We start from the raw sequence: 13897 nt of genomic DNA, 5'->3' as shown, positions 1-13897 counted from the left end.
CAGCCAGACAGTGCCGGCTGGCGACCCCAAGGGGGAGGGCCTTCTCTGTGGGAGCTCCCACCCTCTGGAATGAACTGCCCCCAGAGATCAGGGTTATCCCTGATCTCCCTTCCTTTCGCCGCGCCCTCAAGACTTGGTTATTCCAGCTTGCAGGACTGGCCTAGGGTAATTTTTAGGGAGGTTTTAATTATATTTTAAAATCTGACAAATATTTAAATATTCCTTTTAATTAATTTTAAATTTGTATTGTTTTGTATGTATTTTAAATAGATTGTCAGCCGCCCTGAGTCCTACGGGAGAAGGGCGGGATATAAATCCAAAAAATAAATAAATAAATAAATAAACCTAAAATGCCTGAATCTCAGATTGACTTTGATTCAGCCAGATTTGGAAGACATCTGAATAAGAATGTGTTCCTCTGAAGCAGGCAGAATATAAATATGTTGGAAATAACTTGTTACCCCATTAGATAGGGAAGGGGAATGCAATCTCCCTGGTCCTTTTTGATCTATCAGCAGCTTTACTATGTTCAACCACAATATATTTTGGGGCCAGCTCAAAAGAAGGTTGCAATGGTTCTCTTTCCTGAGTGATGAGATCCAGTTGTGGAAGGGATGACTCCACTGTGAGAAGCTGGAGTGGCTAAGGATTCAAAGACTAACAGAATCTGAAGCTGGTCAATATTTTATTGTGAGTGGGTTGTGCTCCCATGAATGGATCTGACTCACAGTTTGGAGTTCCTCCTGGTCTCACAGCTGTTATATGAACAACAGGTAGAAGCTGAATTGTACAATTAGGTCTGGTGTGACAATTGCAGGCATTCTGGAATCAGGAATGCCCTTGTTAATTTGCAGGTATAATATGGTAATTTTTCTTGAAAACTGTCCAGAAGCTTCAGCTGGTACAGCATGTGGAAGTCTGGCAGTTAGATTCATCCATGTTGATGCCACTACTATAATAACTGCCAGATTGCATCCAAGGGCAATTCAATAGCACCTGTTCTGGGTTGACTCTAACTATCCTGTAAGTGCTCGTAGAGGTGGCATATTAATTACTACTTGGATGAGAATATGGCTTAAAAACATACTTTGCCTAAAGTAACCTTGTGACTTATATTACAAATTGTTTTATTAAGAAACTTATTTGACTAAGTTTGTTTATTCCCAGAGGGTTTGATGCAATTGATGTGATGGCTTTAGGATTTACAGAGTCATAGATTTATTTAGGGCTTCTCAAATTTTATACAGTCTGATCATCTTTTCAGTTGTGGAATAAAAATTATAACGTTCTGAACAGATGAATTTCTTGCCATCATTTAAATACATTCAAGTTTGTCTGAATCCTTCTTCATTTGTGGCACCAATATTTGTACACAATACTGTAATCTGTATAAAATAAAAAAGAATACTTCCCAAAATTTGGAACCAATATGTTACTGCAGTCACATTAACTTCAATTTATATGCAGTTTTCAATCAATTTTTATTCCAAAGGATTTTTTTGCAAGTATCATTACTAAGCTATGTAGTAATCATTCTCACCTGTGTATTTGTTTGCTGAGAATGAAGTGAAAAATGTTGTGCTTATCTCAAAGATGCTTTTTCATGAAGTAACCGGACTGTCTTGCTTTTTGTTCCTTTTTTTTCTTTTTCTTCCTTTCATTCCCCATCATCCAATCAGAGCTAAAGAAGCTTCTTGGATGAGAAGTGAAACATTAAAAAGAAAAAAGAAAGTTCAGTTGCCTCATGAAAAAGCACCTTTGGGACAACTATGACCTGGATGACTGAGAATCTCCATAGATGTTGTGCTTATCTCTTTTGAATTTCATTCTGTTATTTTTGGCCCATTTATCCAATCTATCAAAATCATTTTGAATTTTATTTATGACTTCTAGGTAACTATCCTAGACACACAATTGTGTGCTATCTACAGATTTGAGAAACACTGCCTTAACATCTACATCCAAGCCATTGATAAATATGTTGAAGTTTATAGAGCTCAGGACTGCTTCTCATGATAAGTCAGTAATGAGCACTCTATGAATAGATTTTTCAAGCCAGCTTTATAACTACTCAATTAACATGCCATTAATAGTCTTGCTGATCAGAACCTCCATGAATGCCAATAAAGGGATTCTATCAAATACTTACAGCCTGAAAAAACAAACAAATCAAGATAGGAACAATTGATTACATAAAAATACAGGATACAGCCCAGGATTAAGCAAATAATATTTTAAAAGCACAAAACTGATTTTGGAACAACATATTTTAATCTTACATAATTTGCCTTTCTAACTTTCTTGGTAAATAGCATAAAATTTACATAGCACTGACAGAAAGGCATTCTTAGCTATACACTCTATCTTTAAATCTATGGAGGATACAGATTCAATAGCAAGAGCATCTTTTAGTATTGCACTGCTATTTTTGAAATTATTAGCTGCTAGAGATCATTTGCAAGTCTTGCTTGAAAGAAAAATATCCCAACAAACTTTTTGGTCTTTCTCCTCTTTTTAAAATATGCAGCACAATTATGTAACAATAATAATTACAAAAAAAAAACCTTCTGTAAATGCATGACTCAGACTCAACCCTTCCAAGACTGAGTGGCTGTGGTTGCCGGCTCCCAGGCATAGTCAGCTGACTCCGTCGCTGACTATAGGGGGCGAAATTTTGGCTCCCTCAGAGAGGGTGCGCAATCTGGGTGTCCTCCTGGATCCACGGCTGACACTAGAAGATCAATTGACGGCCGTGGCCAGGGGGGCGTTTTACCGGGTNCAGACAGTGCCGGCTGGCGACCCCCAGGGGGAGGGCCTTCTCTGTTGGAGCCCCCTCCCTATGGAACGAACTACCCCCAGAGATCCGGGTCATTCCGGATCTCCCCTCCTTCCGCCGCGCCCTCAAGACATGGCTATTCCAGCTAGCGGGGCTGGCCTGAGGGGTATTTTAGATTGGATTTTAATTTGATTTTATATTGAGTGTTAACAAAAATTTAAATGAAACGGCAAAATTAATATTTCTTTTAATTATATTTTAAAATGGTGTTTGTAGGGTCTTTATCTGTTTTTAGCTTGCTGTAAGCCGCCCTGGGTCCGCCAGGAGAAGGGTGGGGTATAAATCTAATAAAATCACAAAAATCACAAAATCATGACTAAGTTTATAGTGGAAGAGGTGTCAAAATTCAACTCAAAAAAGCCCTTCTAAATCTTCACAGCCTAACTCTTGCCCCTTTGAATAGCAGTGTGGTAGTTCTTGCTGTCAACACCTCTTTTCTAAGTCTTTGACCTTCTAGATAGAAAAAGTAGAACAAGTAGACCAACCCCATGTTCAAAGTCTCTTGTCTTGTGTGAATAGAAATCATTGTATATCCTCTACTTACAAATGGGTAATGATGTCAGAGTCTGTTGATAAGTCTGTTTTGTTCGTAAGTCCAACAAGCATAAAAATCAGTTCTCACCTTACATAGATGGGAGCATTATAATAAAATATAATACCAGTGTCATAGGCTGATATTGAAGCCTATTGAAGCTGGTATTGTTCTTGAAGAAATGGTCCAGTGAACTTTGGGTGCTGGCCTTTCTTTTTTCCTTATAAATGATGCTGTAGCAGTGTATGGTATCATGGACAGCTTGGTGAAGCATTTGGTAATAGGTCCTGCATCTCAAATTATGATACCATTCCCTCAATAAATCTGAAGCCCTCTGTCCTCAATGGCAAGAGCTGTGGTGGCTTAGTGGTTAGAATTGTTCTGTCTCAGCCTATGAGAGTCCTTGTTATGCTCACAGGGAGAAACCCCTCTTCCAACAAGCAGGCAATAACCGCAGGAAAAACAACAACCCCTTTTATTCTCAGACCTGAGTCAATGTCCAAGGCAAACAAACACAGCTCACAGAAACTTGATCCTCAACACGAACAGTTGCCTTTGGCAACCAGCACCTCCCACATCTTCCCTTTTATAATTCAGTCCAAGGCGTGGCTTCCTAATGCCTTTTCCTTTGCCTTTGGAGCCACCCCATTGCATTCCTCTATTCTACTCAGTTCTCTTGCCAGCGCCTTCGTGCATCCTGGATGTTTCCCAACTGTTCTTCATCACTGTCCAACTCAAGGTCCCAGCACAGCTGTGTCTCAGCCTGAGCGCGAGTAGAGGGGCCAGGCTCCTCGTCCGACTGTAAGTCTTGGAGTTCCTCAGAGCCTTCCTATGACTCTAATGTCACTCCAGGCCCCTCCTCCTCATTTGATTCCTCAGACTCAGCTGCCGGATTCATAGGCTGGAGCGGAATCACAACAAGAATACAGTAGTGCAGGCTAACTCTGCCCACTGCCAGAAGATTGAGCTTGACTGGCTTAAGGTTGACTCAGCCTTCCATCCTTCTGAGATTGATTAAATGAAGACCCAGATTGTTGGGAGCAAGATGCTGACATTGAAACCACTCAGAGAGTGCTGTAAAGCACTATGGAGCAGTATGAAGTCTATGTGCTATTGCTATTGGTCTGGTCCACTTTACTTTGCATATTAAAACCATAAGAATTCTGTGAGATTCCATTGTAAATTGTAAATTCATAGCACATTGTAAAAATGACCATCATAAAGAGCTTGCCCATGAATTGTTTTCACAAACAATTTGCATGGGCAAATTAAATTTGCATGGGCAAAATTAAACTTTTGCTCAATGGTCTCATCTATGGTCTTTGAATCTAAAAAAAGTATAGTTCTAAACCTGAGTTTTAACAGTTAACAGAATTTCCCAATGATGCTACTTTTTTGCATACTTATTTTTATATCAATTTTGGAAACCATCCTTCCCGTTCACAGAATCACTCTGAGTGATGTACAATTAAAAGAATTAAATATTCTATGCTAAATAGCTATGTTTTGTGACCAAATATCCATTTAGCAAAATTGCAAGTTTACAAATTATTTGATAATCACTGTGAACCAAAATTAGTGACTATCAACCACAATTAATTTACCATCCATTTGTCTGTATGAGTGTAATTTCAGGTTTTTTTTTTTAACAAAATGGACATTACTGAGTAGTTTTAGGTAAGATATTTCTATTTCTTCCCTTTGAAATAATTTAAGCAAAAAGTTTAATGTCAGTACTAATAGTTACTAAAATCCCTTTCACCTGTTCAGTGAGTATTATTGTTCCAACTTAACTTGAAAAGATATACAGTATTTTTCATCAAAAAGGTGAAGTTTTTTATGCATTTCATTTTTTATTTAAAATATTTATATAGCCATCCATCTTATACCCAGCTTTCAGCAGCTCCCAATTAAAAGTTAAAACAGCATAAATACCATAGCAATTATAAAACTAAAGATATTAAAAACAACAAAAACCTGGCACCAAGTTAAATTTCTGATGTAGAATCACATAATGTGATTTAATTTCTAATTATTTAAATATGGATGCAGCTTGACCTTCTATTATTATTTATGTTTCTGAGTATCATTTAAATTGTGGCCCAATTTTTAAATGGCCCTAGCCTACAGTATTCCTGGAATATGTTGAGCTGCTGATTGGACATCTTGGATTCTTGTCTATCCAAATTTGTAAATGCAGTTCAGATTTTAAAACTGATCAGAGCAGTCATATTATCTATTTCAGGGGACTCCAACCCCCGCACAAGGTTCGTGGCAACGCCACCACTCGCACGATACTAGTGGTGCTGCCTCTTCCCACACAACACTCACGGCAATGGTAGCACAAGGGAGGTGAGCCCACACACACACACGTGCACTGCCCAGCTACTCACGCAGCCTGACAGCCAAAAGGCCACGGCCTGGTAGTGGGCTGCGGCCCATAGATTGGGGACCTCTGATCTATTTTATTTATTTTATTTTATATTTTTTTAAATGTATATGCTGCCTACCACATTGTCAAGTGACTTTGTTTTAATTTCTATCTCATAAATATTGAATTGAAAATGTTTAAGCATTTTTAAGAATCAGGATCCAAGTGTAATATTTGTGCTAAAAGAAACTGTAACAAAACTGTTCTTTTAAAAAAGTGGTATGACTATCATTAAACATGATATTGTTTTGACAGGGAACAATTGCAATTCCATTGACTACAACAAGATGAAAAATTTCCTGCTGGATCTACAGAACAGAAAATATAGTCTACAAACAAAAGAAAGCATTATTGAAGATAAGATGTCTTTGAAGAAATTATTAGTGGATCAGATGTTTAAATATTATGATTCAGACAACAATGGACTTATAGATAGCAATGAACTAACACAGGTAAATGTTTAGATTATGAATTCATTGCCACAAATTTTAGATGTAAAACTGTAAAGAAAAACTTGACTTTGCCAAGTGAGATTAGTAGCATTTGTTACTATCTTCATTTTTTTATTTTTGGAGCATATTTCTATGGAAACTTAACAAAACAAAATATTACTTTTCATAGTAAGAATTATTGATAAAATAAAAAACTGAAAAGTTGAAATGTCTCAGAAAGAAACTCCATTGAAACTATTGATCTCTGATTTTGGTCTTCTAGGGTTTAATTGAGAATATAACAAAGTAACATAGCAAAATTCATATTAATTAAGTGCTCCATTGTAATTGGTCACTTTTCTCACTGATAGTTGCATAGAAATATCACAAAGCTATTGAACTGTTTGTATTTTATAGCCTTTTCACTGTAGCATTTCAAATTTAATGTAAACATAAAATATAGATAGGACAGAAATTATAAGCATCAACTAAAAATAATGATTCCTGCAACTAGTGCAAAAAGGTTCAGGCACACACAACTAAAAACATAGTTAATGCTCGTTTTTAAAATGTCAGAAAAAAGGGGGGGAAGGGGCGCACCGTACTTAGGAACCCTTGGCAAGGGGACAGACAGCATGAGAGGGAAAAACAACTGGAGAGATACGGAGGCAATGGATAGCCAAAAAAGGGGGGGAAGGAATACGCTTAAGTTAGGAGCCTGTGATGAGGAGATGGATAGTGATGGGGTGAGAGAAAACAACTGGGGAGGCATGGATGAAGTGTGCAGCAAGAAAAGGGGGGAAGGGGTGCACTGTACTTAGGAACCCTTGGCAAGGGGACAGACAGCATGAGAGGGAAAAACAACTGGAGAGATATGGAGGCAACGGATAGCCAAAAAAGGGGGGGAGGAATACGCTTAAGTTAGGAGCCTGTGATGAGGAGATGGATAGTGATGCACGTACAGATAAGGGGAGTAGAAGAAAAAGAACAAATACAGCATCGACCAGTGCTAAGGATACACTTAAAACACAGCCCAATCAACTAGGACCGATGACGAGGTCCAGGAGCCGGGTGCAAACATTGACCAACTCTATAAAAGACACTCCCATTGACTGGTGTTAAGCCCTGATGATGTTGGTAGTTTTCCGACGAAAGCTCGGTATTTTATTAAACTTTTCTAGTTTAAATTTTTCCTGGTGTTCATGTTTGTTTGTTTTTTACAGTATGATTATACCCAGGAATCGTATTTTTAATGATATTATTGACAATGTCAGAAGTATATTTGCTCATTTTGCTATAACAGTTTAGACTTTTTTGAAGTTTTATTTATTTATTTCATTTTATTTTGGCGCTTCAGTGTATTAGTAAATCAGATATGGGAAATTCAGTCCAATATTATTGAGGTATGTGTAATGTGTGAGAGAATATGCATATACACATATCCTTGATTTTATCAGTCTTCCTTCTGTGAAAGGATTATATAAATTGGCATATATGACTATAACTGATTCAGACATTATCCCAAATACCCTATGAAAGAATATAGTGCACATTATTCCTATAAATGATAAATATATACATAGAATGTGAGAAAAGATGCTATTTATTTGCTAAGGTACTCACTACTTACTTTCCCAAAAGTTTCCAGTGTTATTTTTAAATTAACCACAGTTATCCATTGTATTCCTACGGATTGTAGGAATTGTATCTAACATACCAGAAAAGAATCTAGTTCACTTTTGGGACAATCTAGTTTAAACTATTATATGAAAACAAGACAAAGTCTGAAACTATATTTTGATTCAGAATAATATAATTTACACTCTTAATTATAGGATTTTATTGCATCAGCTGATTATTATTTGAAATTTTTGAAAAATATATTTTTCTTAGTGTTTAGTGCTCTATTTATTAAATGTCTTTATGGGAATTTAATCAGGGCTCTGGTGTCTTTGATTGGAGCAAATAAATCTATATAAATTTCTGATTGCATAAGCAGTGGGAAGTCCTGTGGATAATTAATTCACTGAAAGCACTTGAGAATAAATCCATCTTTATTTCCTCAAACCAATATTAGTCATTTCACCTCTGTCCAAAGGTATAAACTACAAATCCAATATATTATTTTACATGATTGGCAGCATTATACAAACAGAATAAATAGTAAAATCAGTAGTAATGCTAAAAGTCAGGCATGAGAAGTATTTGCTGAGTGGTGCAGGTAAATTTAGATATAACAGGGTCAAGAAAATGTACTTTAGAATTCTGTCCTAGTCCTTCATAGCAAGCACACTGTTATGAAACCAGAGTACTGAGAGAGTTGTTATATGGATCTATCATGTACGGTACATTACTGTTTATTTTCCGGGAAGGGGCAAAGAGCAGGCTGGGACCACTGAATATCTTTTTCTAGGTACTCTTATCCTGGAAGAGGAAATTAAAAATATGCAAACTTTCATAGGTCCTGCTCAAAATATAAACTTTAAAATAAACTTGACATAGATTATTATAGAATAACATCCTATGTTGTTGATGTTCCAAACACCACAAAAGAAAAAAAGGGGAGATGGGTGCCCAATCTGGTTCAGAACAAAATATAGTAGGTATATCTTAAAAGCATGTTACAGTTATTGTTATCTTCTCAGGGTTATTCCATTTAACAATTAAAGCTATATGTATTGTTACATTACTGATTTAGAACTATATATAACTTTGGTCCTATGGTCACTGGGTGGTTGGCAAATTTGTGTTAGCTTTTGCCATAATGACAAATTTCTATCTAATTTGCCTTTCCCATCTTCTTCATCTTCAACTGCTGAGGACCTATACATGGAATAACTTTTATTTAAAAATCTATTTATAAACAATGTATAAAAGAAAGAAGTTAACTGTTTCTCAAGTGCAAGTCCAATATAAACCCACTTCAGTGTCTAAATTAATCTAATTTCCCCCAAGCTTGAACAATTCATACTTTGCCTTTTTTTTATTCCTTATTCAAGAAGAAACTGCCAAAGTTTCTAGATGTATTCTTTTTCAAATGATTGGATATTAGCAGTACCAATTATGTCTACCTACTCCTGATTTTTGACAAATTACTGAAATTCTTCTGAGTTCTATACATAATTATGGGGGTTGATTGCCATTCTATATGACTATTTTCTACTCACTAATAGGTAATCTGGGATTTTAATTGCTGCAGTTTGAGAGATGCTACAAATCAGAATGAGCCTCCTAGCTGAGATTTGCTTTGTACAGTCATTTTCATTTTCCTAATTACTGACTTACCTATCTAGTTGCAAGTCTTCATGTCAGTTTTTTTAAGTACAAAAGAAAGATCTGATGATGTCTTGAGTACAAAAGAAGTTAATGGAACATGTGCATGCCCAACAAGTTGTGATAAAATGAAATGCATACCTATTGATAATAACCTCTAGTGTACGCCAAAAGCGCAGATTTCAAGGTCAGTTAAATTTGTCTGAAAAACTATTCATCATCATCTTATGAAAGCAGCCTTCATAAAATATGTTACATGCCTAAATCACAACTTTGCACTTATTTGCACATATCAAATTAAGTATATGTTCCAATTATACAAAATAAACAGCAACATTAAAAACCTTGCTAGGCTATCAAGTTTTACATCCACTTTGGGATGCCTCATCAAACTATCTCATTTTACAAACTATCTCTTCAAATGAAGAGAACTGTTAACTCCTAATAATTTATTTTATTATATTTATATGCTGCTTAACTCCCAGTGACTCTTGTAATTTTTTAAGAATAGATTATCTTTCTTCCTAACCCATTGAAAGGCTACATAGAGATATCAATTGTACTTTGCATGGGTCTGCCACTGAAGACTGGTTTTAATTGGTGAAAAAGAAATGTAGAATCACACTTATTAGTGGGTAAGAATTGTCTTAATCATATAATACCAATGTTACAGAAGCTGCATTGGCTACTATTAAGGTTTCAGTTACAATTCATGATTGTTTTTCATGGATTGTCACCTAAATACACTTATGATTGTAGCAGGGTTCAACCTATCGAGTCAATTTGTGGAATGGACAATAATACGATTTGTGGGATGGACAATAATAGCTCCACCATTGAAATTAAAATGAATACCCCCTTTATTTGAATAGTATCTTCTCCTTTATCATTTTCTTTCATGAGTGTTTAAATGATAAATTGTTGCTATTAATGGATGATTGAGATCCTTTTTTTCTATTGGTTTATTATTATTGTTTTATGTTTTCACCTTTATATTTTGTTCATAAAATCAGTTTTTCTTCTTCTTTGTGATTGTACTTAGGCAATAAATATGATTTAATTTTTTTAATGGAAATTCTATGAGCCACTAGGAATCTGACTGCAATATAATAATCTATACTGTTAAATAACTAAATAACTAAATAAATAACTAAATAACTAAATAAATAAGAAAAACAGAAATGAAAGAATGCTTAATGAAAAAATGCTTAATTAAAATAAATATTTATGGAAGAAATAGCAACCGATAGAAAAAGAACAACCACTGGCAAAATAAATCCAAATAGACTTAAAATGTTACAATATTAAGTAATCCTGAAAATCTCAGGTTGAAATTGTAGTAGGAAGTACTGAATATTGGGATTTCACAGACTTCTTAAAGGGTTTTCACTTAGAAAAAGGTTTGAGTGAAGTATACCTTTGAAGCTGCTTCATGAAGCAGTGTGGCCATCTCACTTTCAAGAGTGAACTGGAAAAGCAATATGGTTGTGCTTCACATGCTCCAACTGACACTAGTGATTATTAGGTGCTTCTTTCATGTATAATGCATGTGTGAAAATCTCTTCTGTCTATTGAAAGAGAGCTTTCAAGGCAATACAAAGCATCTGACTGAAACAAATTGGGTTGCCTTTTCATCTATATGAAGAAATAAAAAAAAACATTTTTGTCAAAGCAAATCTGATTCACTTCTCATGGCCTAGAAAAAAATCTCTGCAACTACAGATAATCAAGCTATTATGTCACCTGCAGCAAAGTAATATATGTAAACTCTAAGTAAATTACCCCAAAAAATGAGGTGGCAAAAGCATGTTAAAAGAGGATTGTATCATAAGATAAAGAGTTCAAACTAGCCTTCAGGGCATCAAAAGAACTGATAATTTTAGTACCTGCTGTTCAGTCCTAAACTACTTTAGACCAATTAAGGCCATCCTGAGCTACTTATTTATAAGATGACAGATCTGGAGACAGACATCACACACATAAAACCAATGCTCACTTATGGACCATTGTTCAATTTAATTGATATCAATTGGTTTTGTGGATTCTATATGAATTCTGCTAATCAAATCCTGATAGACCCAAAGTCTGGACTAATGTTTGTTTTGTTACTACAAAGTAACTATACTATATTAGACTGCCTTTTAACTTATTTGTTACAATGCACAAATTAATTTATTACAAAGCATAATTTATTAAGAAATTGGTTAATAAGCATTGTTGTATTGTGTAAGTAATATGATTCCTGTCATCTTATCCAGTTAGATGCAAAGCTAAGATAAAGATACTCAAATATTTCATAATATGATTAATTAGTATACAGTCAGGACATGTTACATGTCCTAGAATCAAATCTTCAGCATAATAGTTACTCCCATTATTGTATGGCAAATCATTTTGAAAAACTTCTTCATAGTAAACAAATGTTTACTATGACAAATAGTCTTGCATACTTTTTGACACAGAGTCACTTACAATTTCTTGCATAAATATACACTCGGTTTTCATTATTATAGTGCCAAATGTGAACTGTTTAATGCTCTGAGGTGGATTCTTGGAAGTCTTGGTATTTTAAGTTACTGATCAGGAATTCAGTTCAGTAATCAGCCCTGCATTATTTTATGTACTGGATGATTTTGATGGGATTCTAAGTGCCAGAGAATCTGGACGAGTCAGCATTATTTTTATGGAAATTATTTTCTAGTCTTTCCAAAACCCTACAGTGATCTTTAGCAACACATTGTAATGGAAGAAAAGAAAGACAGCTTCTCTGGATCACCTAATCAGAATTTATAATAATATGGCAATATTTGCGTTCCCATGAATGCAAGTTGAATTATCTTGAAGTTTTGTTGCTGCAAGATTTGAAACTGAAGGTTGAGTTAGGAAGTGGTGCAGCCATGTCTTCAGTTGCTTTCTGCCTCATGTGATCAGTGAATACAGGTTTACCCATGTTAGTGGTTCCATGCTATCTCTTAATGACGCCATGTTAGACAGACAAGACAATCACTCTGAATCAAAGTTGCAAAATTCTAATAGTCCTTTGGAACTCTACAGAAACATCATTTTGCAGAAACACTATCAGCATCTTCTCTTTTCCATGGCAAATCATTGAACAAACACAATCTGCCTCTTGAGAAGGTAGATTTACATGCTTATATAAATGAACCTGAATTCCTATAATAGAAATATCCTTATTAATCTAAAATTGCTGGCATTCTTTATTGGATTATTTTTGCTGACATGCCTTTATATTTGATAGACAGCACTAATGTAAATATAGTAACTGCTTTTTCTGCTTATAACCAGCTGCTTGTATCTAAAAGATATTGACAATCTTTTGGACTGGCTGATCGTCTCTAAAACCAATTTTGATGTTAAAAAGGTGCCTGGGAAGGGATAAATTTAAATATTGTTTATTTATATGTAATGTAACTAAGAGGCTGCTTGTCTTTTTATGATGCTGACCAATTAAAAATGCCCTTCCAAGTCCAATAATCTTTTATTTCTTAGAACCACCTATTCTTTTAACCAAACTAAGTAGCAAGCTTCAAAGTACACTTTTAAATCTAGTAAGACTAAGCCGCCGCTCTCTTTAGCATCAGACAGAACTTTGTACTTAACTCTCAGAATTTTTTTAATCTTGCCAAACAAATTTAGAAATCTCTTTCTGCCATTGTTTTTGAATGAAAGTTTATAGTCAAAAATATATTGTTTGAAAAAGGAATAGCATTCTGGGTAAACATTCATTTTTATCCATTTATTTACATGTTCAAGGTTGCCTACTCATCAACAATTCTGAGAGGTTTATAAAGATTAAAGAGATAAACAATAAATTAGAACTACCAATAAAAACATGATTACACAAAGGGAGAAGAAAATGTTGACCCTTTATAGGAAATAAACAACATCCAGTATTGTTTTTCTTATTAAAGATAGGTAGGAACACATGTATCTCTTGTTGGTAACTTCTTAAATCACAGATGTCTTTTTTACTGTAATAGAGGACAAGCCTGCAATCTCAGGAAAAGACGCATATATTTTAAAAATTACTGATAACAGGTATATAAACACATTCATATAATTGAAAACATATATTTTTTTGTTCAAATTCAGACACTGCACAACCTTATATAGATGTATGCTTTTTTAGAAGTACCTTTTTCTAATAGCTTTCCCTATGATTTCATTGCACAATCAAATCTGATTGACAAATGAATGCTGCTTGAAGCATTGAAACTATTTTGAATATTTGAAGTTATAAATAGCAGAATTGTATGAATATCTGATAGAATCATGCTGAAATTCCATTCAAGAGTGAATCAGATTTATGACATGAACTGGCAAGACAAATTAATCAACCATTGGACATTTTCAAACTAATGATCTGCATGTAT

The 13897-nt window shown here is 34.8% G+C and overlaps 1 protein-coding gene across 1 annotated transcript in view; it reads left to right on the top strand.

Annotated features, from left to right (window-relative positions):
- FSTL5 (follistatin like 5) overlaps window positions 1-13897 on the top strand; it is a 340144-nt gene that overhangs the window by 193333 nt on the left and 132914 nt on the right. The window contains 1 exon segment of the mRNA XM_015820299.1: window positions 6055-6251. Within this exon segment, the coding sequence (XP_015675785.1) occupies window positions 6055-6251 (197 nt within the window).

This window comes from Protobothrops mucrosquamatus, unplaced genomic scaffold (assembly GCF_001527695.2).
Source record: "Protobothrops mucrosquamatus isolate PMUCROS unplaced genomic scaffold, P.Mucros_1.0 scaffold1115, whole genome shotgun sequence".
NCBI lineage: Eukaryota > Metazoa > Chordata > Lepidosauria > Squamata > Viperidae > Protobothrops > Protobothrops mucrosquamatus.
Note: the sequence above shows the minus strand (reverse complement) of the source record. Positions and strands in the feature narration are given on the sequence as shown.